This window comes from Excalfactoria chinensis (assembly GCF_039878825.1).
Source record: "Excalfactoria chinensis isolate bCotChi1 chromosome Z unlocalized genomic scaffold, bCotChi1.hap2 SUPER_Z_unloc_9, whole genome shotgun sequence".
NCBI lineage: Eukaryota > Metazoa > Chordata > Aves > Galliformes > Phasianidae > Excalfactoria > Excalfactoria chinensis.
The window spans coordinates 87184-114209 of NW_027315580.1; the positions used below are offsets into that span (position 1 = coordinate 87184).

At 41.8% G+C, this 27026-nt stretch overlaps 1 protein-coding gene across 1 annotated transcript; it reads right to left on the bottom strand.

The window, feature by feature from the left end:
* Positions 1-24509: 24509 nt before the first annotated feature.
* On the bottom strand, positions 24510-27026 carry LOC140264761 (contactin-3-like). The gene is made up of 3 exons (XM_072360672.1): positions 26922-27026; positions 25216-25384; positions 24510-24655 (listed from the first exon to the last, which is right to left on the bottom strand). The coding sequence occupies exons 1-3, from the start codon at positions 26952-26954 to the stop codon at positions 24555-24557; spliced, it is 303 nt and encodes a 100-aa protein (XP_072216773.1). The 5' UTR covers positions 26955-27026; the 3' UTR covers positions 24510-24554.

Sequence of the window (27026 nt, forward strand, 5' to 3'; positions counted from 1 at the left end):
ACACGAATAGGTGCACCAAAACAAGTTATTAAATGTATTCTGAACAAGATTTTGCACATATATTTATAATCATATGTATTCTAAGCAAACAGTGCGCTAGCCTCAAACTGATAAGTGTTCTGCTGGGGGGGGTGTAAATTTGGGTAGGAAAGGTTATATGACCTGATGTGTTCATTGCAGGGTGGGGACTGAGGTGGGGTGGTGTCTTGTAAGTGGGGGTTCTTAGGTTGGCTAGGGGGAGCTCTGAACGCCGTCCTCTAGCATCCTGACTTCCATGATAAGTGGGGAAGGGGGTGGAGGAGGGAAATGAACTGTTACAAACAGTATGGGAGGAGCAATTGTTGAAAACTAAGATGAAGTTGTACCTCGGCATTTTCCATGTTGTCTGTTTGCAGATATCCTTTCTCATTCATCAGAGGGGATGCAGTTTCCTTCTTACACATGTTCTTCGTGCACCCATTAGAATCCCTTGCCTGCATCAGCTTAACTTTCCTGATCCCATTCCTATGCTACTGTTGGTATCCAAGTATCCCCAGGGTGTGTGTCTCTACTTCCACTGGCTGTGCATTCCCCCTTACGTTTCGGTTGGACTGGGAGGTCCTGGCTCAGCCATGCTCATCTCCTGCCTTCTTTGCCCTCTGTCTTGAACATGGGAATCAAGAGCTCTTGTACTCCAAGAAAGATGTCTCTAAATATTGCTGGCTCTCTTCTGCTTCTTTATCTATGACAGCTGTTTGCAGGAGAATCCCATTGACTAGTCCCTTAAAAACTAAGAATTTCACTTCCTTAAAATGTAGGGTCCTTACTGTACTGCTCAGCTAAAATCATGAATTCCACCAGCACTTAATCACTGCATTTTCTCTGTTTGGACTTTCCTACCACATGAACTAAGAAGTTATCCTCAGTATGCTGCAAGAGTCTCCTTGACTGCTTGCAGCTTGCTTTGACACTTTTCCAGTCGATGTTAGGGTGGTTAAAATCACCTGGCAATATCGGGGGTTGGAAGAACTCTACATCAACGCCCTCCACCCAGTAGGAAACACCAACTACGTAGTTTTCTTGGTTGGTTTGGTCTCTAATTGTCACCCATACTCCACAGTGGCTGCTGGCTCCTGGCTTTTACCCATGCTACATTGGTAGGGAGACACCTTCTATTGCAGGATCACTTTTCCATCTTGTTATTTGTGAGCATTTAGGAGTCATTAAGAATTATTTCTGTTGTGGAAGTAGTTAGTAGATGAATGCCTATACACATTTGCTGAAGAAAAAAAAGATTTGTGTGCGTAATTTAACACGCAGCAGAACTTTGCATTTGTGTAATGTCTTTCAAAAAGTAAGCTGTGTTTTATAAAAGTGAACCTGTGCTTTTTGATGACGTGCTTTTGTATTGAATTGGATATTGTTTGTTTCTGGTTGTCTTAGCATTGATAGAAAAATCCCAGCTCGAGGTGAAAGTAAACAAAGACCTCTTCAACCTGTCCAATTAGTGAGGGGCGGATTCCAGAAGTACAAGCCCAACTTGGGAAGAGGTGTTAGAAGGAAAGAATTACAAATACCAGAAAATAATGAGGATAAGAAAGCTGAAGCGGATGACTTGGAGGTGCAACAAACTGAGTCTGCTCGTCAAGTGTCAGCTTTTGTAAGTATACTAGGAATGGCTACTTTGCCTTTGAAAATGTGATTCCAAGTTACATGTTCTATCTTGGGCAGTTATATTGGAATATTTAACATTCATTCCCTGAAGCAGAGACACCATCTGCTATGAAAGAAATCCCACAAACTCTGAACTGTTGAGATATTGCAGGTACGAAATTAGTGGAGTCTACAACTTACAGTCTTAATGTCTTCTCAGAAATGAGGATCTAGTTTTGATTGGGTTGCATGACAGATGAAGGATTATGTACATTTGAAGTAAGCAGAATGCAAGTTTGTTTTCTATTGCAATACATAAAGATGGGCATTTAGTTCATTTTTTCTTTCCTGCTTGGTTGATTGAAGGCTGTGTTGAAGAATCCAGGAAGTATCAAGAGAAGACATAGGGTAGTCTGTTTTTCTGCAAGAGTTAAAGTCTTTGTGTGTTTATAAATGAAGTTCTGTTTTATAACCTTGCTTGATTCTCCTTTTTTCTTGCTGTTGAAATGGATAATACCTCTGTTTTATTGCAAATCAAAGGTAAAAATGAAGCTGCATCGCATGAAGGAAATGTACTGAGCAATGAGGAACATGCACAGGAAGAGGTACCTCAGGTGCCCTGTATTTCTGAAAACCTATTGTGTGAACAAAGCAGGTAAGGTCAGAGTTTAGCAAAATCATGTATGAAAAGTTTTCCTCTGGTACATAAAGATAAGTCTTTGAAGGTGTAAATTCCTTGTATTTGTATTTCTCTGATTCTTTGTTTTCAGTGCCCATAGGCAGCTTCATCCCTTGTTTTTGGTGCACACTTTTTAGCTAAGGTGAACTACTTTTGGTTTATTTTTGGCTCCTAGTTTTTCATTTGTTTAAAATACACTGTTTGTCTACAGCACCAGGTTTTTGAGTGGTTGGCTCCAACTGTATTCTATATGGAATGAGGGCTGCTCCAACAGTAATTCTTCCTGTTCTGTTATGTTGGGCCACGCTGTTGCAGACTCATGTCAGTGGTGTGGCAGTAGAGGTTGAACCTTCCCACCACTGCTCCATTCCATGTTGTTGCTGTGCAACAGATGGCAGCAGTGGGACAGTCTGACAGCATGGTGTCTGACGTGGACGCGTGGATGAGGCAACAAAGAGTGGAAGATAATTTCTTCATGTGGAAAAAAACTGCAGCCGTTGACATTCGTTAACACTCACTGAAAGTTTACGGAGGCCACGCAGTGGATGTGAGCACAGTGGGGCAGTGGTGGTGTGTTTCTGCAGCAGTAACAGCAGCACCTCTGTTTGTGCAGTTTGTTATGAGCGTGGCATGCAGGTGGTTCTTCATCACCGCTGAAAATGTGTGACAGATGGTGTTGACTGTGCTGAAAAACAGTGATTTGCAGATTAGAATTTGCCCCACTGAGTAGTGTGATTGTGCTCTTTGTAGCAGTTGTGGTTTCCTGGCAAGTAAATAGGAAGCACTACTTTCAGAGTGACATATGCAGCCTAAGACAGTACCTGTTCACTCAGTGCAGCCCAGGCAGGCTGTAAGGCTGGACAGCTGGGTACTGCATCCTGTTCAGATCCCTCTGGATGGCAGCATGAGCATCTAGCATATCGGTCTGATAGCTGAGGGTCGGCTCTTCTGCATCGTCTTGATCATTTGTGAGATGGTAAGGAGGACTGAAGCCAGTATTGACCCTGAAGCCAGTAGCTCTCAGTTTATAGCCTCGTAACACTCGTAACACTGATCACTACCTTCAGGGCCCACCTGTCCAGCCAGTTTTCAGTCCACCTTATTGTCTGCCCATACAGCCTGTAACTTAGCAGCATCTTTATGAAGGAGTTAGGGGCGATAGTGTTGGAAGCCTTGCTGGAGTCAAAGTAGATGATTTCTGCCGCTCTCTCTCCCTTTGCCTACCAATTATTAATTATTTTGTTATTAATTATTATATTATATTATCAATTATTTATAGCAGAAGATTTATCAGGTTGGTTAAGCTTCTTGTCTTTCCTGGTTCTGGAAGTGGTTTACAGAATTTATCATTGCATCACATTCCTCAGGATTAAGGTGAGGCACAGCAGCCCATAGTTTCCTTGATCCTCCTTATTGCTTTGTTTGAAAGCTTCAGCTTTCTGTTCACTCATCTGAATGTGATTAAAGGAGAGATGAGAATTTTATCTTGTTTAAAAGCAGTAATACCTTGAATACTGGAATTAATGAAGATAGCGTTCCTATGGTTAATTAATCCGGGGGCCCATTGTGGCTGAAACTTTTATCTCTTCCTAACGTCTTAATGTTTTTTCAAAAGTAAGCTAAATGGTCCATTATTGCAGGAAAGCAAATCGTGTAATTTTGTTTTGTTTTGTTTTATTTGCTTTTTAACTCTTTTAACTCTGTTTTGCTAAAGTAAATAAATAAATACACAGAACGACTGAATTCATTTCTAACCGTATGTTTTATGATAAGACAAGCTTGTGGAATGTATTTTGTGGTGCATGGAAAGTTAAAGTTGAAAAATATTGTTTTCTAGGCCCAATATAAAATGAAGTTCTGGAGAAGAGAGCAATCAGTGTGATAGAAAACCTTCACAGCAAGCAAGGGTATCCCTCAGGAACCCAAAGCCAAACCTAACAGGAGCTCACAGAAAAAGGGGTCATTTTGAAGAAGACAGAAACAGAGAGATGAAGACGATGCTGAGCCTAGAAATACAGAAGAGCATTTGTTAGAAAAAACAGGTGTATCGGTGGTAAGTGCTGATCATGTGTTTTGAGCCTCTTTGTACCTCAGTTCTTGTATTTAGCTTCCTAGAACTCATAGCTGACATAAAAATCCAGTATGTAAATATGACAAGTTAAGGTGATGCTTTCATTTTCTGTGCTTCACAATTGGAAATGATGAATCTAAACACACTGTAAAACTTTAGTCAACACTGTATATTTAATATTTCCTGTTTCTGTGCAGAAATCTGTATTACTCTGCCTGTGGCAGGAGGATTGAGCCACGATGATCCTTCAGATCCCTTCCAAACCAAGCCATTGTATGATTCAGTGATTATCATATTCTAATACCATTGCCATTGAATTTAATGTTTGCTATCCATTTTCTAATATCCAGTACTACCTACAACTCAAATTTTTCTAGTAGTGTGGATCTGTTTATAAGTTGATGTGCATGTGAATAAATATCAGACTTCTTCAATTCCCTCCACACTCCTGAGCTATCTGATATTGATTCCTTTTCTGTCAAAAGTTGTGGCGTGTAAATTAAAGGGCTTTTTGCTGGTGGCCCTTGTTTTTGTGATGGATGACTAAAATCTTTCTGTTATTTCAGTATATTCAAGTTGTGGATGCTCTGTATCTGTAGGCGTTCAAGTCCAGGTTGCATAGGATCCTGGGCAGCCTGATCTAGTGGCTGGCAACCTTGCCCATGGCAGGGCAGTTGTAACTAGATGATCTTCAAGGTTCTTTCCAACCTAAGTCGTACTATGATTCTATGATATAACCTTGGTAAGTACGACATTACTTATGTTTTGTGTGGTGATTTTCTGTGTATTTGAGTAACATTTAAGCTCTGTTCTGTAAACTGGGGTAGTTTGTTCTTTTTAGCTGGCTCCCAGGGCAGGAAAAAAATCCATCCCTCATGTTTTACTCTAGAATGAACAGGTAAGTAACAAGGTTAGAAAACGGAAAATGGTTTATCTTTCCACTTGCTGAAGGGTTACTCTTGATGAGCTGCGTGGAGCTGTGTGTTATTTGGCATCAGTGGGAAACTCAGGCATCATATTTAATACCATCTCATGACACTTTTTAAAAATCTGAAATATGAATGAAAAAAGAGGAACAAAATGAACCGTGCTACCGGATTACAGCTGAACGTGTTCAATGATAGCAGTTGTCTCTTCTGTCCAGCAAAACTCCAGTCACACAGAAGAAGCGGCTTCCTTCACAGAGTCTACAAGGAAACATGATTTTACAGACTCTGAGAAGCCGTCCTGTAAAAGAATCAGGCAGAACAGTAGTTTCCAGTCTCCAGGGATATCATTAGAGAATAAGAGTCAAGTAGAACAAGAAGAGTCTCAGCTTTCTGCACCTCAGCAAAAAAAATCAGATGATCAGACAAGGTAAAACAGCTGATGATGGTTTTTTATGTTCAACTGATTGTTTCTGTTCTTAGACATTAATAACTAGCCATAGTTCTGAAGTGTGTGTGAGAGAGAAAGAGAGCGCATGCAGGATGGTAGCACTAATGACTTCCACCTGAACCATACCAGAGGCGTGCAGAGATCCCTGCACCCTTTACTCTGTTTGCAGCTTCCTAAAATGAACAGCCAGCACTCTCACCAGCCTACCCCGGAGTCCACTGTGGTCTGAGTAACAGTTCCAGATTTTAAAAGGAGAGCTTTAAAAATACCCATGCTGGGGACAATGGGATTATGAGAGTTATCCAAGCAAACTGTGCGGGAAGTGTCCTCTGTACTTGGTTTAATCTCTCTATCAGTTGACAATGCAAGCTCTTCTAAGGGTGAAATTTGGAATAATTTTTCTTGCTTAGAGCAATTGTGACCATCTCTTTGGGGATGGAAGCGGTAGCTAATTCAAAGGGATTGCGTTCTAAGAAAGGGGAGCCGATAATTAATGATCATCTAACAGTTCTGGTTTCTAGGCATTAGTAAGATGACCTAAAATCTCATAGTTTGGGTTCTGTACTGTGCTTTTAGCAAAGGAGAAACTAGAGAAGTTCCCATGATTTAAAAAGTTTGCAAGCTTCACCTATCTCAAAATGAAAATTAATTTCATTGTTTCTAATAATTCCATATATTGCAGATTTCATACTGCAGCTTCTCAGCTCTCTGAAACTGCTTACTCCATGCTTAAGATCAGTACTTTTGTGCACATGTGAAGATTTGGTTTCCGGATGGAGTAATACCTGAATGCATTTTTGCCAGCGTGTTGCAGGAAGTAACAGGATTGTAGTCTTGATCACAGTGCTCCTTTTCTTCTTTTCTGTTCATTGAGTTGGTTTTTACTTGTGGTGTCTTTTTTAATGTTTTGGATTGTATTAGACTTGATTGTTATTTTTAATATACTCATGTTATGTGCTCTTGCTATGTGTTCTAGAAGACAACCTAGGAGGTCATCAAATCAGACAGCACTACCAAAACATGGACTGGAGCTGAGAACTGATCCATCTTCTGCTTCTGAATGTGAGGCCAGTTACTGTGAGAAGGGGAATCGAAGACAAGAAGTGAAATCAAGTGTTGCTAGAGGCAAAAGCATGAAAACTGCCCACAGAAAGAAACCTGTGAAGGAGCAGAGAAGTTCAAAAACAAGCAGCCTGGTGACCCTCCGGGCTTCTCAAGGAGATGAGGAGGAAGCAGATGACTTTGAGCCTGATGATGAAGATGAATGTTTTGCTGAAGAGGAAGTAAACAAAGCACCAGTGTTTGTTCCAGTAGGTCTTAGATCTCCTAAACCTATTCCTGTTCAGATAGAGGAGACGATGCAAGAGGTATAATGTAGCTGCGTTCTGTGTCCATGTTTGTTTTGTTTCTTCAAACAGAAGCTTTTGTTCTAATTGCAATTGCTAGTACTTGTTAAGTTTAGTTTGTTAAGAGTAGTGCTGACAGTAGCAAGGATGTTTACTTGACACATGTACTTGGTTTCAGATGAATGTACATCAGCCTGGGATCCAAACAGTGTTATGAACTATCAGTAGGTCTGCAGGGTGCTCACCAGGTAATTAATCTGGGACTGGATTTAGGCACAGTCTGATGTGCTTACTGCATGTTTTGAGGCTTAGGGTGGAGCAAATGGAGCATTTCAGTTCTACATTTGAATGTCAGGGAATGAGAGAGATTACCAGTACAGTTTATGGTTTCTCTGCAGGTTTGTCCTCCTTTGTTCTTGTGATATACTTCCTGTAACATAAAACTTAAGTAATGGGTTAAGTTTAAACGCGTGTCTGTTACAAGATACAGCCCTATATCTCTTTAGTTTAGGCTGCAGAGGTTGACACAGCAGTGGAATCCACTCCTTCCCTGTGCTCCAATGTAACCCTTCCACAGGCTGGAGGTATTTCAAGGAAGATCCTGCTCTGTCTGGTGTGGGCAGATCCAAAGCCTGTGGTCCTTACATTTTGGCAATTAATTTTCCAAAAGCTGTTTTTGGCCTCTCCCATGAACTGCTTTTATAGTTAAGCCTGGAGTAAAGCCCTAGTGTTTAATGTTGAAATCCTTCTTATTTCCATAAATTAATCATACAGTTTCTTGCTCTGAATGACAGTGAGAGAATTTAAAGCAGAAAAAATGATAAAATCAACAAAATCCGTTTGAGTTAAATAACCAGCTCAAAAGGTCTCAGCTGGATAATGTAGATTTTCTGATTCTTCTCATTAGTTACAAGCAGCACTGCCAGTTCTTCCTCCAGTTGCTTCCTTCTTTAACCTGCAGTATTGTTTAGTACTTGATTTGTGGAGGGATTCCGTGAGATGTTCAATGTCTGCTAAGCATGTAGTTTATTAGGAAAAAAATAAAGTATTTGTCAGATTTTTCTACCAGGGCTGATGAACTGAAATGCTTTCAAACTAATCTTTACAGCTGGATATATCTCAGTATCCCTGATGTGCCGGTGGCTACTAATGGAGAAGGTCTTTCTCATGTGTCTGTCCAGCCAGTCATACAGGAGGAGGAAAAAGGAAGCACCTTACCAGCTGTAAGAATGCCTCTTTATTTTGACATCTTATTCAGCATTGCCATCTACTTTGGGAACCATCTCTCAGGAACTATTGATAATTGCGTTCTTTCTCCTTGGGGAGCCAGTTGATGAAGGAGATAAATTCCCATCGTGTCCTCACCGTGTCTCCTTCACCTTCCTTTTCTCTCTCTTATTTTATAGCAGATACAAAGCTCTGGCCTCTGACTGGTTTCCAGGCCTGCTTGTGACAGTATAGATATGGAAAACTGTAACATTTTGTCAGCTCCTACTATGTATTTTAAAGCCAGGGCGACCTCTGGGCTGAGAATTAACCAGGATGCATTACATTAAAATTGCAGATGGATTTTTGTGTAAATACCTGATATGTTTTTCTTTTTGCTTAAGGAAGCAACTGAGCATGAAAATCCAGAAGCGGACAAAGGTAGATATGCAATTCTCTTGTTTGTGTCTTCTGCATTAACATGCTACCAATTTGTGGTTACTCTTGGAGAAAATTTCAAAATTCATGTATTTTAGAAAAAAAAAACGCTCGTGAGGTACTGGACTCTTTCATGTTTTTTTGAACAGGCTTAAACTATCTACATTCTTCTGTTCTCTATCAAGTAGATGGACCAAGCATTGCAAAGTTTTGTTTCTTAGAGTTGGAATGTGCATTTTCTGAGTCCTATTCTGTAGTTATCTGTACTGGGAGAAGAGAAATATTTACAAACCATAGAATCATAGAATGGCTTGGTTGGAAAGAATCTTAAACATGATCTAGTTCCAACCCCCAGCTTACAGCTTCCTTGAAGTGTTGTGAAGTGATAATAAAGTGGCCAGAGTCTAAGCTTTGTCCTCTGTACGTAAGGTCCCTGATTCAGCTCTGACCGGAAGCAAGTACTCTTTCCATAGGAGATATGTGTCCAACCCTTACAGAACTATTGCTTTTCAGAATTGCTCTCACTTAGGAATTTAATTACATTCTCAGTCTTTGTAAGGAGCACTTGATATTGCCTGGGCTACGGTTTTGGTTGAGGGAGGTGAAATCTGCTGTCTTGCTGTGGTTTATTTCGGTACGATAATTTTGGAGGATGGAAATGTTTAGTTTTGTATGACCAGTTAGTTAGGAAACAGAAGTTTAAACAGGGATTCAGTTCAGTGCTATGGGTTATGGATATCTGCATTTAAACACTTTCTCCCTTTCCATTCTTGGTGGCTTGGTTGGTTATGAGATGCAGTGGGATAAAGTAAGATGGAGAAGCTCATGGATTGAGATGTAGACAGAGAGATCGTTTTACAAGACAGACTTGACGTGGTGAAAGTTTATTTTATTGCTAACTAAAGGTAGAGTTGAGTGGTGAGAAGCAGGGAAGACTAAAACACCTCGTCCCCACCACACTTCCCCATCCTGGCCTTTCCCACCTTCAGCTTGACACCTTCACTCCTAACTCCCCTTTCCCCATGCTGCTCGTGAACAGAAGAAGCAGGAGCTGCAGTCAGCCCATAACACTTTACCTCCACCACACCTCATGGTTTTCCACTGGCCTAGTATGGGATCTTTCCCACGGGATGCAATCCTTCACAACCCTTCAGTGTAAGCCTTCTCCACCATATGTCCTCCAGACTGCGGTTCCTTCAGGGGGTGTCATTCAGGGAGTTCTGAATGTAGTGGATGAGAACTGCCATCTGTCCATGAGTATCTTAATTCGGGAATGGCAACAGCGTAAAAATGCATTCTGTGCTTTATGGATGATAACATCAAATGCTTTTGGGATGTGGGTACATGAATTTCTTGTAAGTATACTTGTGATTTTTTACTTCTGAACAACTCTGTAGGAATTAGCGATGGAAGCACTGAAGCTGCCATGACTTTACTTGCAATGGGTGATCCAACGTTCCAGTTAATAACAAGCACTGAAGGTATGATCTGATTTATGAGACAAAGTCTTCCTTGTGCATTCTGGGTCCACCTAAGGAGGAACAGAGCAGTAGCTGCAGAGCTTCTCTACATGAGGCTGCATAGCAGGAGGACAAGAGTCTGGGATGGGAAAAGCAAAGCACCTTACCAGGTAGTGCCAACTGCATCACTGTGTGTTTCTGAGAGCTATTTAAGGAAGGGTGTGTTTGAATTGATCAGTGTTGGCTGCACAGATTGGACAAAAGGGAGGATCTAGAGTTAAATGGACATAAGTGATCTTTGCAGACCTTTAAATTGAAACATAGGCCTTCCCTTCTGACTAGCTGTAACCTTAGGTTACCAGGCTTTTAGTCTAGTTTTTGGTAGATTTTCATAGAGAATTTATCATTTACTTCCACTGTTTGAATATTAACTTTCTAAATGTTGCTGTTCTGTGTTGTTTGCTGTTCTAACTAGAATGGACACACGTGTTACCTGCGCAAGATGAGATGAACGTGGCCAACAGTCTTGTGAGCCACAATGAGTCAGAGCAAAACAGAGCTCCTTATCAGTGTGTAGTTTCTTCAGCTACTTCTGCCAAGGTACCTTGCAAGGATGGAAGCAACGTTAATGTGAAGGACCGAAGCACTTGTGCAGGAACAGGTGCTGAAGAATATGTCAAGGAAAATGCAGCAGATGCCAGGTTAAATTACTACTTCCGTTAATTTGTAGAGACAAGTGCTCTGACGCTGCTTACTTTTGCAGGGTTCTCTCTGGAATTTTGTCTTGAATTGCAAGCAGTCTTGCTTTAGTGACAATTTCTCAGCTTGGGTAATTTTCTGTGTCACATGGAACCAGCACCTGTATCTTTTCTTTATAATTTTTGCGATGTTGTTCTGTGATTTGAGAGATGTGAAATTTATTCTTCACTCCAGAAGTTAATTTATGTTTGGGAGGGAAGAATGATAGAACTTTCTTGGTATGAAATTGCTGCTAATCCTTAAGATCATTTTCCCAAAGTACTTTATGGCCAATTGGGCCAAGGCAGATTGCTTAACTGTCATTGCTACTGCGCTCTGCATATAGAACAAATATCAAGGAGCAGTGATCTTCTATCATTGTGTTTGTCAGTTTTACTCAGATATTCTTCAAAGTTAAAATAGATGGAACTCTTTTTCAGAAAGAATCTAGAGATCATCACGTTCTGTTGTTTGGAAGACTGTTGACTGCTTGAACAAATTATCAGCTTGTACTCTTCTGTAAAAACATAACTGAAGCTTTTACTTAAGTTCAGCAGTTCTTTTGCTATATTTTTAACCAAAACTTAGTAGCATGTGATCAGTGTTAGATCACTGATCATCTCACATTTTCATGTTTCAGTTAGTTTGATAGAGTACGTACTAGTTTGCAATATACGTTCTTGTTCCAGTTACCAAAGTAGCTGACGTTTGCTTTTGTTTTATTTTGTTTTCTGCCAAATAATGCCTCCTCTGTCAGCTGCAGTCTGTGTTACATCTGTTCATTGTCATCTGTTTTACCTCTCTCACCTTTTTTTACAGCATCTTTGCTGAGAATATCTTACTGCTAGATGTCAAGAAATCAAGAGCTATGCTGATGGCATTTCTCCTTCTTACCTTTAGCAACAGTTCTCTGCCTTTGGTGAACAGTATGAGACTGGGAAGAGACAGTCTCCAGAAGTCAGAGCCAAACACTGGAGTACAGAAGTCTAATGAAAGTGCAGTTCAGAAGCCTCTTAATATGAATGTAGTTGTGGAACAGCTAGACAGTGTTCAATGTGGTAAGTCTGTTTCTTATCCTGGGATTTTAAAATAGTTTCTTCTAGCGGATTCGTGGCTCTTTATAACATAAAACTGAAGTGATTTTTCCAATTCCCGTTCACAGATTACGTGTCAAAGCTATACCATGAGATACTCATTTATTGTAGTTTTATACATAAACAAAAGCCTCAATTTAAAATTAAATGAAATGCCAAAATCAATTACTGGTCTGGCAATGACAGAAGTACGGCACAGTGTGCTTTCCTTCTGTTGTTAGTGTCATTGCTTTCCATCAGAACTGGAAGGGGAGATGTACAGAATAGTTTTGTTTTTCATAACGCAGTTATGGAAAGTAGTGATATGTAAGGTGGCAAAGAGCACAAGATACCAAGGCAAGGTGTGTAGATCATAAATACGAGACATAAATTTTAACCTACATATATGCCAGCACTTTTTAATAAAGAATGTATGTATACGACGTATATAGGAGTAAACTTCAGTATGTATATTTATACAGAACTACATACATATGCATTAAATACAAAAACTCGTATTTGATATACAAGAAAATGCTCAAATTGCGTAACGTAACTTATTAATCTTAAAATACAACTTCATATTTCTTAGAGTCCATGGACTTGAGAGGCAGTACAGAAATGCAGGCGGTGGAACAGGTCAGGGTCGGACCAACTTCAAGGGATGCTTCAGGCCTTCAGAATTTTGGAACTAGGATGGAACTTGTCAAACAAACGGACAACAAAGGGAGGTAGGAAGAAATCGTCAGCTAAGATTCTTCTAAAGTAAGAGCTGAAGTGTGTGCATGATGGAGATTGTGTGCTTATGGACACTGTGTGTTAATTGCACAGAAGTTTAATTTAGACTTCTGTTTTTAAGGTTTTTATTTCTCAGATGTTACCTGAAGACTTTTGAGTGTCAATGTTAATCTGTGCTTGCTGTTTCAGTACTTACTGATCAACTTGCTACTTCACTGCCTGCCAACAAACCGTGTCTGGAAGGAAACATTCATTGATGGATCAGTTTGCAAACATTAGTGAGCTCCTAAGCTTTCTTGCTTGGTCGTGCCTTTATTAGTAAAGTCTCAAGTTAGTGGTGTTATGGAGATTTTCTACTGAAATATTTCATATAGATCTGTTTGAATGTTGTGTATGTTCTTTAGTAATTTTTAAACCAGGTAACTGTGTAAGCTTCTCAGTAAAGGCACAATTAGAATCGTATTATACAGAGTTTAAGCCCTTACACAGGGTACCCTTAATTGGTTTCAAACTATCTGATCATACATCTTACAGAACAGAGAAAGAGATGAAAGATGTTTGTGGAAGTTCTGGGCACTTGTCACCAGAATGTGTGGAATCTCACCTTGGGCCAGAGGATGATCTGGATGAAAGTTCTCTGGACAGAGCTGTGCAAAATCCTTGCCCTGCCAAGGACAGTCAGCGTACAGTCAGCTTTGCTCAGGTAAGTCATTTCATTCAATTACAGCCTGGAAGTGCCCGGTTTCTTAAACTCTGTAGAGGGAAATATTTGGTGCAAATGTGCTCACCTGTTTTACAGACCTGGTATTTCTGATTCTATTTATTCATTTATTTTTGCACAGGTATAGTCACATTTAACCATGACAACAAGCCTCAGTTTTTAGGATGTCAGCAATAAGTGATGCTTGTTAGCAAGATGTTGAGAATTTCTCAGATGTGTTGGAAGAAGTACGTGTGACTCCAGTGTCATTCAGTCCGGCCTCTTCCTGTTAAATCTCTTTAAACTGAAGTTACATACTGCAGGGACAATGCATTTCCGTTGTCATCTTCATTCGCTTTGCTTAAACCAACTTGGTTTTGTTGAAATAAACTCTCTCCTTTGCTGTACTCCTTCCCATTTCTATGCATAACTGCCTTTTACATATACCTATTGGGCCATGGATATATTTTGCATCTTTAGTTTTGCAGTGGTTGTTACCATTCTAGCATAAAGAATTACCTTATTTTTTCCTGAGGGGGGTTCATTCACTCTTCCCTTGAGACCTCCAGCATTGCTTGATACCAGCATACTTGCAGTTGCTGTGGAATGGCTGAATTGCAGTGACTTGTTTCCTCAGTGCAACCTGTAGATGTGTCATTTTAGAACAGAATAGTAAAAATAAGAGAAACCCTGTAAAATCAAACCAAGAAAAGTCATTTGCCCATCTGCTTTCAACCTTTCCCTCTTTGTCCTGGATGTTTGTAGCAAAGGAGACAAAATCCCATCAAGGATTCTTTTAAGCTTTGCACACTTGTTTACACTATTTGCTATGCTTGAGCTTCTGTCTTTAACAACAAAAGAAAGTAATTAAAGTGCTGGTACCAAAGCTAAACGAAGACTGTAGCAGGAGACAAGATCTGTGGATTGCCACCCAGGCTCTGAGACTTTTCTATTGAGCGACCCATGCTAAACTGTTTAACCTATTAGCTGCTGATTCCCTGTCTGTAAAGTGGGGACATTGAGACTTAGTCAGCGTCGGTCCCAGCGTTTGTTGGTGCAGTGATGTTGAGATGCTTGGTGTTACTGCTCATCAGGCATTGCTTTGTGAGGCATCTGCTGTGACTCTGTCACAGGTGGTGGGGAGTGGGGCAGTTTTGTTTTGAGTTTGGGGGATCAGATGCTGTAATAGTTGCCGGCCCCTCTGGTACCAGAGTTCATGTCACTTTTCAACACGTTTGATGGAGAGTTGACTTGTGAGGTGGAAAAGGGGCTAGTGCTTCAGCAGTGCCCATCCACAGCTATGTGCCTGGGCACAGAGGGCTCTCACAGCAGTGCCTGCAGGGGATGCATCCTTGTGCTCTCTGCCTACCAGGCCCTACAGCACCTGGAATGGTATTGAAGCATCCTGGGGGACTTTGTGGTCTCTGTCTTTCCAGATAAATGGAATAAGGAACTGTGATTGCCCAAAGATAATGAGAAGAGAATGGTTTGTTTTTCTGTCGTGAACAGGGAAGCAGAAAACAGATGCTCTGCTGGAATTCAGAATAAAGGGGGGCTAGAAGGGGGATAGTTAAAGGTAGTTTTCAGAAAATGATTTAGTTAGGTAGAATAACAAGGAATGGAGTTTACAGAAAATGATTTAGTTAGGTAGAATAACAAGGAATGGAGACAGTGGGTCTGGGAGAGCAGATAAGGAGTGAGAACTCCCTGAGACATCTGGCGAGGAGGGGATTAGGGGTTGTAAATATCAAAAGAGGAGTTGCATCTCCCTGACAAGATGGGCGATAACAAGAGGGGGTCTACATGATAAAGAATATGTATCAGAATTACGGGACATCATTGACTATGCATGAGGTGTACCTATATCTGTATCACGGTTTTACCAGTTGGTGTGCAAGTTTGGAGGAGCTATCCCCCTTGCACCCAGCGCTGAAACAAACATACCTGCTTTATAACCCATCTCTGGATTATAGAGTTTGATTCCGCAAGTCAGTCGTTTCTTTCTAAAGGACCATTTTGTTTGGGTGCAAGTGTTAACATTGACAAGTGTATTTTAAGGTTTGTGAATGCACATAGGCTGAGATGGTGCATTGTTTTTTTCATGTTTAATGCACACAGTTTAGATGGCATGCATTAATCATATTCCTTTTGCCTTTGTTATGTTAATGGTAGAAATAAAGTCTTGGTTTTCTTTTATTAAAAAAAAAAAAAAGAAAATGGATATAAGATTTCGTAAGATGCATTATATATCAGCAGCTAATGAAGAGGAAATAATGATGACTCTGCACTGTAATATGTATTAGAGCACTAATTAGACTACAGCAGGACTGCTCACAGATGCCTTTTAAACACCTGCTTGGTAATTGTCAGCCCATGCGTTACTGCACGTAGCAGGGCACGCCTGCACACGGACACAGTGTGCATCGGCCTTCACTTCTTTGTGTGCTCATCCACACTTATGTGGGGTTGGGAAGGGTGGGTGGCACTGAACAGCCCTCCTGGTGGCTGGGCTGGCCCTGTGTTCCCCATTGCCTGCTGCAGAGAAAAGCAAAGGAGGTCAGTATGGACTTTTTCCAACTTTGTGACCCTGTAAAGGCGTTGTATGTTCTGGGCAAGGATTTCTGATCCATACAGTTGTCTTGCATGTTTGTTAAGCCATCTTTTCTGTAATGCATCTTCATTATTTGTTATTTATTTGAGTGCATCCATTTTTGAGACCATTAACAGCTGTACATTTGGAAATAGCATTGCCCTTCCTTTCTCAAGTCACCTTCTTTAACTGGAGTAACAAACGACAAGTATTTCCACTCTACCTCTGTCTTGCCTTTACATTTTTGAATGTTATGTGTAAACTAACTGAGTTTTAAATGTGGATAACAAATGTGGAGCCCTCATCCAAGCTGTCCATAGATTATAAGAATCATTCCTTTTGCTTTATATCAAGATGCAGGCATCGCCTACCTACCTCTCTTGCAGCCTCTAGTACAAGCTCACATTGCCCATGTTACGATCTTTGCTAACGGCAGTGACTCCTGTACTCCTCAGTATACTGACCCTGTGGCGTATCGCATCTCGTCTCTCCTCCCTTCACTTTGCTCTGCCCCTGGCCGTGCTGCTGGTGTGCTGCAGGACACAGAGCTGTTTGTGCTGGAGAGCCTGAGCAGCCACAGTGCATGTACCGAAGGTGAGAATCATTCAAAGCCTTTCTTTGTTATCTTGACCATGCAAAATTTTAACAGATGTGCTAAGTCCTGACATAGTTAATTGATTAAATACCACGAGACTACATTTCTCATCAAATAATGAGTTTAAAAGTAATATGTAATATTTCCATTTTGTAGCCATTATATTTTTGCCTCTATTTCAAATTTCTTTATACTAGCTGTGATTTTATATAACCGCATTTCAGCCACTACGAGCTACAAACAGTTCCGTGCTGTACGTCAAATGATTTTTGACTTGCACACAGGGATGCTTCTGCTTTGTGTAACTTCTGCTCTGCACCCTAAAGGGAGCAGTAGCACTTGGGGAACTTAGCACAGCAATCACAGAGGGATATAGCTGGGAAGGGAGGGATTGCTGGGGAAGTTCGACCATGCCCATCAGCAGCATTTTCCTCCTTGTTAAGTACCAGGCTGGTACCAGCTCTATGGTCAGCCCAAGGACCAGGTGAGAGGTGATGCCAAGGGGTGCAAAGCAGCATTGGATGTTGTAAGCCAGCACGATAGCCAGGTATGGGTTTATTGAGGGAAAGGAGGATCCCTTTTCCTGTTCCTCTCTCCCTCTTAGCATATGGCCTTACCCTGAGCATGGTCCTGTACTATATGGCAGAAGTGCAGTGGGCTTTACTGAGTTACAGACCAGAAACAGCTATAAGGAACCCAAACTCCAAGCAATTTAGTTGCATTCTTCTATAGGGTGGGTAGTGGTTTCAGCACACCAGGGGCCTAAACAGCGTCAGCTTTTTGTGAAGGCAGTAGAGCAAGGCAGGAATGCATTCGTGCAAGGGAATCGGGGCCAGAAGCCGAGTCTTCTAGAACCCCGGGTGGATACTCTGCATTGCTGAGCTTTTGGAAAAGCAAGTCTGGCTTGGTGGCACGGGCTGTGCACCTGCCAGCTGCTGCTGTCAGACCTGAGCTCACCCCCGAACAAATTGCTGAGTGAGCACGCCTGGGATTTTTGAGCAAGCCAAGCCCGTCTTCAACAGAATATTCTTCAGAGGTCAGGCACTTTGCTCCACTTCTGGGAGAAACTGTGTCGTGAGAGGAGGAGGAGGAGGAGGGAGGGGAAGGAAGGAATCTAGAAACAGGCTGAGTCCCGCTGGGTGCTGCTGTGCTGGAAGCCCAGGTGTTCAGTGCCTCTGTGCACAGCACTGGTACCTGTCACTGGCATGTGGGAGCAGAGCTGTTCCCTCTCCATCTGCCCTCTGCCTCGTGGCCTTAGGATTCACGATCCAGCGTTGGAGGAGATGAGGCCTCTTGTGATGTCAGTGAACTGCAGAAATAACCTCTGTAGCGTTTCCTTAAATCACCCTTCAGGGTCCTTCTCTGCTGGCTCCCCAGTGCGTGGCAGGTGACTGGAAATGTTAGCTTCTGCTTCCTTACTGCCACTTAATTGCCAGTCTATATCAGTGGTATAATTAGGCATAAGCCATATCAATTTAATCACAAACCCTAAACAAACCAATGCTCATTCAAGTCCTGTATATATTGACAGGCTAAAGCAAACCCTCAGCTCTTATCCATTCTGCATACATATAATTTTTCTGCCAGTGTCTTTTGCATCAGAAAGTCAATAACTGAGACCAACGTTTGTGTCAATAAATCCAGCACACAGTCCGCCCCTTTCCTGAAGGCTCACACACTGCTGCATCACTGCATCTCACTGGGGAGCTGACAAGGGTTGTAACTTGTTTCTTTTTCTCCCTCTTCTCCAGGCTGCTGAAGGAAATAAGTGGAATTCTGGGCAGTTCAGAGATGTTGGGGAGAACCTTGCGATGCTCAGCAATTCCCGAGCAGCCTGCTGTAAAGTAAGTCTGACTTCTGAAAGTGGACAAGGTTCAAATTGAGTTTAGGTGTCTCAGATTTCCTACCGGAATTTAGTTTTGTGAGAAGGACGGTGGCTTTTGTTCAGTTGCTTATCACTCGTGCTGCATCTACATGACTAGAAAGGCTCACTCAGCCCTTGTAGCTTTGACACGTGTCAGAGCCCTTGCCGAGGGCAGCACTATCAGAGCACTGTATCTCACAACATCCCGGTGTGCTGGGCCACTGCTCACTGCAGCAGGACACAACCCGGCACAAGGCAGCACAGTGCTGTGCTTCCTGGGAGAGCTGAGCGGCGCTGCTCTCTGCAAATGCTCCAAGCATGCACGACCTTGAACAAAAAGATCTGCTGCTAACTAGGAGTCCAGGGTTGCTTTCATATGTCTGTGCATTCACGGAATAGATGTAGCTTAAAATGCAAATGTGGTGCTTTCTGCAGAGCATCTCTGCATTTCGAGATCCCTCATTTCATGCTGTTACCACACACTGCCCTGCTGTTTCCATGAAAGGAGCCTCTCTAAGAGAAAGGTTCCCACAGGCAGAAACCCAGCTGATGTGGATAAAAAAAACAAGCCTGTATTTTAATTTCTGAAATGCATGATGGCCATCAGAAACTTGGCATTCAGCATCTTCTCTGGTGTGTAGAAAACAGCCCATCACTCCTTTGGTATTCTGGGCATGTATCTTGTACAGTGATCCTCATCCATGTGAGCGAGTAGATCCTGAAGTTTTCACTGTAGGATTTTCCTCTGAGAGCAGTGATGCTCCAGGGCCTCTTGGCATCTCTTTTCTCTGTGTGTAAGCTCCGTGCTAATGCAACGTTAGGTGTCCTGCATGTGAAGGGAATCAGACCCAAATGCTTTTATTCACATCACCGGTGAGAAATGTCTGTGGTGCCCATGAGGAGCAGCTGCCTGGTGATTTGGTTCCCTACAGCTTATCCATGTTCCTGTGCTATACCACCAGTCCTGCAGCAGTGTTGGGTTGGCACTTGTTGGGGCTTCCTGGCCATTGTCATCCTCTGTCTTTACAGCAATGTACGGTGTGTCATGGATGGGTGAAATACAGAAAAGGTTTGACATTTCTCTGATCTCTTGCATTTTTATTCTCTTATAATTTCAAGTTTTTCCAATTCTGTGCCACTACCACATAATTCAGCATTTTAAGCACATGGTTCCTAGCAGTGTCAGCTTGTATTTTAAGCTTGTCTGGTTATTTTGACAATGTGAGGCATCATAAGTGATGTAAGCTGTTTTTCTCCTTAGAAGCAGGACCCAGCCCTGTGCTGCCCAGATAAGAGCAGTGAGACAGAAGCTGCTTTAGAAGCAGCAGGACATGTTTGACTGCACTTCAGCTGCTCTGTAGCCAGAGAATAGAGCAGGCAGCACTTCGGAAATGAACTGAAGCCCCATAGAAGAGGAGGAAAAATCAGATCCAAGTCGTGCTGTAGTCTGAGACTCCTCAGAGCTTTGGAGAAGTGCAGCTTGCAGCAATTTAGCCTTGAAATTGTGGTTGTGACCATGCGGTGTGTGTGACAGGGCCTGATCAGCACACTGTTAGCTTTCAGCTTTCACTCAGATACAGAGCCGGGAGCTCAGGTGCTTGTGGGCAGCAGTGGGAGCAAAGAAGGGCTCTGACCTGTAGGACTCTACCTCGCTCCTTGTCTCAGCACGTGGGCTTTTCTTCAGATTTGCCCATGGTGTCCCTGAGGCAGGTGACAGTCACTGCATCCTGATCCTTTGGTGTGTCATTAAGAACTATTACTGATCATCGTGAGGACTGGCAGCTGTTATCAGTGATAGATGGCTTCCTCTGGGAAACCTCTGGCTCCGATAGATGCAAAATATGAAGTAAGTCTCATCATTTCAAGAAAGCCTTTACCAGATGGGTCTAAATTAAAGCGTGGCCCTTCCCATTGCTTTATAGACGATAGCTAATTAGCTGCAGAACTGATAGCTTTGCTCCTGCTGAGGGCAGGCAGAAGCGGGTGTTTGATATTGAAGCATTTCTGTGTTTGGTTTCAGTGCATCCGTAAGGACAGACGATGAAGTCGTTAGAATAAATATCAATACATGTATTGAACTTCCCATTATTCTGAGTTTACCAGAGCTGCCTAAAAAGAGAATTCTTGAGAAACACCTCATTTTTATTATAGTTCTGCCATAGATCAACTCCAGATCAATTTGTACATTGTGTCATCAGTCCTATTAGTAGACTGCTGCCTAAATTTGCAATCACAGATGAGGAGCTGATCTGGACCTTTGACTTATTCAGGAGGGCTCCTCACAATCCTTGTTTTCCAGCCCTGAGGAAGCATTAGCCCCAGGCATTCCCTCATGCAGGACAGCTTGCTTTATTGCCCGTTATTAAGATATAACATATATAACCTGACAAGCACTGCCCATGTCTGCAATCCACCAGTGAAAGGCAAATTAAGTAGGAAATGGAGATCTCCAATATTTCTTGGGGCTAAAGTGATATTAGTTTTTGACTCATTTTGTATTCAGAGGGGATTCTGCCTGTTCACAACATATCTGACAGAGTAAACTGCCCAGAGAAGGCTTGTTTGATTCACAGAACAGCTACGTCTGAGAAACAGAGTCACAAGAGTCAATTCCCCTTGCAGAAATGTGTGCCAACAAGGAAGGAAAAAAAACACCCAACAAATTACTTGTGGATGGTGCAAGAAGCCAGTTAGAGAGCAACTCCTGGGGGAAGAGTGGTGCAAGGTGGGGAACTGAGGTGAGTGAACCCGATCCTAAAACAACCCGACAAATAATCCTGATGGCCCCAAGGCTCCAAATTCCAAACCCCGGTGCTCACCTTGTCCCCGTAAGGGCTCCCAAATGAAAGTGGTTCCTGCTGCTGGAGGACACCAGGTACAGCTGGTAGCACCTTAAGCTGAGTTGGTCCCTTTTCTGTGGTGCATGTATTCATTTAAGCTAGTAGCAAGAAACTTGTATTCTTTCTCCTTCTCACAACGTCTTGTTGTCCAGAATACCCCCCATGGTTCCGCTAACAGCACCCAACTGACAGTTTCCACAGGGCTGCTTGAAAGTCTCCAGTGAGCCTTGACGTTGCACCAGGACTATTAGTAAGCTTGGTTCGAGGTCCCAACACTGCAAACCTGGCCTCATACAAGTGATGTTACTCATGTTTTTCATTACTGTTCAATCTGATTGCTTGGCTTTTTCTTTTGTTTTTTCCCCAGGACTGAATTCCTGAACTTGTTGAGCGACAGAAACTGCTCTGGAGCAGTCATCGAGGTAGGCTGGCTGTGGGAACTCGTGTCCTCTCTTAATGACTCTTTATGTTTTCCTTCAATATTTTCCCAGTAATTACTTTTTTTTTCTGACTCTCCCTGGAGCATTAGGTCAGTCTTATGACCACAATTAGAAATTAACTGAACTGAAATGAGATTAGGAACAGAGGTCATCTTAAAGGAAGGCTAATGTGAATACAGGATGAAATACAGAGCAAGGCCATGTGTCTAGCTACAGTGATCTGGAAAAGAAACCATGCGTTACTCATGACAAATGGTTTTGGTCTTGGCTATTGCATCTACACTGATCAGCATGTTGGGATAATTATTAGCCCTTACTGCAGCATCTGGATCAGCTCCTTTCACGTAGGTTAGGTAGAAGCCAGGTACTTCATGCTTTGAAAGCGTAAAATATGGTTTCTGTTCTGCTCGTGTTCCCACTGAGTGGGTTTTAGTGCAAGAAAGTCACCAGCTTGATGAGAAACTGCAGTATGTGAGGAATAGGCAATTTGCAGGGGAAAACGCACCATGCAACTTAATGATAAATAGCGATATACTAAGTAAATTATTTAAAAGAGCCAACTCTTCTTTAATATAATGACATTCTATTTCATCTTGGAGGAGAGGAAGCAGCCTAATTGGGTAGACAGGAAACCAAGCCAAGGAAAGTGAGGTGGGTTTTCATCTGCCAGGCTGCAGAACTATGGGCAGAGGCAGTGCTCAGCAGCTGTAGCCCTTACTCCTCCTCTTCCTCCTGCCTTCCTTTCTGTAGGAGCAGGGCATACAGGTAAGGATTTTAACCTTATGGCAGCAGAACTGCTGAGAAGGAATCTGGCACGAAGCATCAAGTAGCAGGAATGTTCTGAGGAACACAGACAAGGACTTTAGGTGCAGTGAATCCCCACGTGCAAGTGCATAATAAGGACACACACTAAGATCTGAAATAGTCTTGTATCCCTCTATGTAATAAGTATTTTATTAGAATAGAAAAATGCATACAGATAACCATAGGATACACACACAGCTGGAAGTTTTAGGAGAAATTTTCAACTTTTCAATATGAAACAAGGTACTCAGTACGTATCTCATGGAGATATAGAACTAGAAATTAAATAGTACACTGCAATAGCATGAAAATGGCAATACAGGAACGTGGGCTGGAATTCTGTGAAACAAGAATAGAAAGATTCACCCTTTGTTGCAGGAAACAGAACGATGCACTTACTAGTAACCCCTGTTTTCCATCTCCCGCCCTCCCCCCTATTTGCAAGTGTCTGAAAACATCACTGGTTAGCCACATTGAAAAGCAACTAGCCATTTATAACTATATATTTACAGTATATACAGATCTTGCTTACTTCAACAGCTAGCACTATTTTCGTCTGGATGTGATGCTAATCTATTTGAATGCAAATCAAAGTATTTCTATCGTGTTGTGATACTATTAGTCCTGGTTCTTCATATTTGTGTGCTGTAATAACTTTGTGAGATAAAAATAAAGGTCTTTAAGATATGCCTTATGTCACATGAACACTTGCTGTACTGTGGATATGTCTAAAAGGCTGACTGGTCTAAATTCGCAACGGTGACAGTCGGGGATACCAGGTTTAAGGTATTGCTATGAAAGCAAGCATAGATTTCACTGTAGCAAGCTTGAGAACCTTGATGTATTTTTAAAATGCTAAACTATAGCATTGCCATAAATTTGCTAGAATTATATGATAGTAATGGGGTGTATTAGAGCGCTGGACCAAGTGAAATAGTCTGAACTGGTTAAAGAGCAGTTGGAAAGAGAATTATGAATGTGTTATTGAATTTACAGCGCATGTGGTGCAGCAGACAAGAAGATCATTTGGGGCTGCATATCTGGAAGCACCACATCACCAGGCAGGAAGGTGGTAACAGTTCCTCTTCATAAGGCCATGGTGCAACTGCATTTCAGCAATGCTTGCAAATGGGCACTTGTGTTAGTGAAACACACTGACAGGAGTGCAGAGAAGGGCAATAGGAGTGATCCCGAAGGTGGGAGAACTCGGTTATGTACTGAATATAAGGTAAGGATGTCAGGAAATTACCTGAGAGGCGATTAAGAGGAGGGTCAAGTGCTGGAAAGAGCACACAGATGTACGCTGGGATAAAAGAGAGCCTTCTTTGAAACGTGGCTGTGAGTTCATGTCTTAGAAGTAGTGGAAGCCCTGCATCTCAGACACCCCAATGTGGACTGTGCAAAACTAACATTAATAGTGTGACTTTTCTAACTTGTAGCTTTGATTTCTTGTTAGATTCAGAATAACTTCTATAAAGGGCAGCGAGCCAATGGCACTGTCTGAAAGTACTGCCAAGTAGTTGATGTTTTCCATTGTGATTGAAACTGCACGCTCTGTTCTCAGCTTTTGTACATACAATGATGTTATCATCATACTGTAAAATATACTCAAAGCAATTCACTGTCGCTATAAAAACTGAGTTTTTCATAGAGCTGAGCTCTTCCTTGTAGTTGATCACAGTGCCATTGTTTTCAACTCTTACACTGTAGCTGAAGTACATAATATGTAAACTCCTTTGGTTCAAGTATTAAGGCATTTCAGACTCCTTTCTAAAGGATTTGCTAAACTTTACATGATATTTTTAATTCAACCTACAGTGAAATATAAAGAATTTAAAAGCACATCAGAAGAAAAACATGCATTAACCACTGCAGTTTGTTTGTTAAAAAACAACAACAAAAAAGCACTTTTCTGTAATAACTGATTGATCATTTGTTTCTCCTAGCAAACGAAAATGCATCATCACAACACTGAATTAAGAGAGAAGGTAAACACTGTTGGTAAGATGCTGGATAGACTGAAGATATTCAAGGTTGATGGACCAGAGCCTCTTGCATCCATACCTGAGACAGATGGAAAAGGTCAGGATTAAATGAAAGCACAACTGTCAGCTGTGTCAAATCATTGCTCTTACTTCATACTATGCAAAAAAACCTACTGTTGGTTTTTGTATTTGATAAACAATGAAAACTTATAAATAGGAGTGTATTTTTAAGCTACAGAAATGTACTGCAAAACATTTAAGCTATACTGATGGTCTTTACTGTCAAGACAACTATAACAAAAAAAGAAGTAAAAATGTTTCTTAATCCCAATTTACATGGTAATTTGCCAGTTCAGTAGAATGAAGTTTGTCATGCGAAAGGGCAGGAAGACTGTTAATTGCTTTTCCTTTTAATACCTTATTACCATACTACATACACGCTTTAATTTTTGTTCTCCTATCAATTCCTGTAAAGATAACCTGTGACACCTGCCTAGTGTCAACTGCACGTTTAATAATGCAGCACCATGCAAAGGTAGAGATGTGCTGCTGTACTGGTTTGGTACAATGAAGGTTCTGATAGTGGTTGAGGACTGAACATAAACAAGACAAAACAGCAGCAGTTCAGCTTCAACGTACTGGCTAATCTGGGAATCAGGATCTGATCACCGCTAGTGCCATCTCCACCTTCAGTTGTTGCTCTTACTTCTATAATGTAATCTTCATTAAACTGGAGCAGAAGTTCAGCTGTTGTTTTGTCTGTGTTCAGCACATTCATGTTGTTCTGACCGCTCGTCCTGTACAGAACCTGCAACAAAAGCAAACAGCATCTTTTGAAAATCTGTAGTGCAGTATTTCTCCCAGCAGGCTTTGGCCTTCAGTTTTTATTCATGTTTCTTGGATAAGAGGTTTTGGCCTTAGGAAAGCATGATGAGAGAAAAGGTCTAATTGTTGTTTAATATGACAGGGCACAATTACATTCAGTACCTAAGGGAGTAGTGAAAGACGTGAACATGAATGAAAGTATTTCACCTGACTTTAATCTGAAATGGCAGGATGTGTGACAGGACGTTCTGCTGTCTGCTGAGAGTCGTCACTGCTTCATAGATTACCCCACAGTTTGGAGTCTGTCGTTATCTCTAGATCAACTGATGTTGCCAATGCATAATATGGGGAAGGAGAGAACTAGTCAGAATGAGAAAATGATGGGACTGTGTTGGAAGATGTTCCACAAGTGCTAATTAAATTACTCTGTCATTACTGTTAACTACAGAAAATGTCCTGTTCTAGGGATACGAGCAAGAGCAACATCAGCTTCTCTTCTGGTTTGACATCCAGCGCACGCACCTGGCAGAGCTCTGCAAACTTGACAAGCAGGTAAGTCAGGGCTTTCCCAATGCAATATGAAACTATAATGGCAATAGTAATGGATGTTAAGAAATGCATGATGGTCCATCACCAGTCCAGGATCCTCACCCAGAATCCATCTACATGACAGTGGCCTCTTGGCTGTGTGCTACACGCTGCCACCCTCGGGCCATGCTCCCTAATGCCATGCTGTGCTGAAACAAGCTCTGAGGGACACAACCATCTGGCTGCCCTCCACAACACCCATGCTGCGGCTGCTCTGCTGCTTTCAATGTCATTTGTTGGATATTCTGCTTGACAAACCAGCGTTCTGTTACCTGTAGTGCCCTTGCTTCTGGGGATAAAAAAATGACAGCCCTAAATGCTTTTACTTGGGTAAAATTAACCAGCATTATCAAAATTCAGCTTATTGGTATGTTTTCAGTAGAGAAACCTGAGAATGTTGTGGGAGACAAAGTATGCAGTTTGGAACTGTACACTGGATTCCTTTTGTTTGGCTTCCTCCTGTGAAACCAGGTAAGCTTTCAGCATTCGTTTCTTTCCGGTGCATCCCAGAACAATGCAGTCACATCTTCACATACATTTGTATACCTTTAAGTGTCACATGAGGTCCAGCTGTCCACTGATCAAGAACATCCTCAACAATTCTCATAAGTATAAATGATGTATTTAAATACTTGTATGTTTGTGCACTGATCAGCTCTGGAATAGATGCAGCTAAGAAGAGAGGGAGCAAGTCCCACAGAAGTAAGAAGAAAAAGGTTGAAGAATATCAATTTCATGCCTGGTACTAAAAAATCTACTTAGCCAGCAAGAGAAAGCATCAGTGTACCATGAATGGTGAAAGGACTGCGGTTTGTGAGACACAGTTTGAATATGATTTTAATTACAAAAGTGAGACAGAGGATGCAAGTAGATGAAGTAAGGAAGGGAGCAGTGCTTTCTGATTCCTCTGTAGTTGCCCTTTTTCTGCTCACCTTGTACCCAGTCACCTCAGACTCGTTCTCCATGGCTCTCACTTCTTCCCAGTTGAGGATTACTCTGGAGTCAGTAACGTTCCACACAACGTTTCCTGGTGGTTG

Coding starts and splice junctions, on each gene's coding strand:
- LOC140264761 (XM_072360672.1), bottom strand. CDS start 26,954: ATGGAGAACGAGTCTGAGGTGACTGGGTACAAG. Junction 25,385..26,921: donor CTGAGGTGACTGGGTACAAG/GTGAGCAGAAAA, acceptor CTTTTGTTGCAG/GTTCTGTACAGGACGAGCGG. Junction 24,656..25,215: donor CCTGATTCCCAGATTAGCCA/GTACGTTGAAGC, acceptor CATCTGTCTCAG/GTATGGATGCAAGAGGCTCT.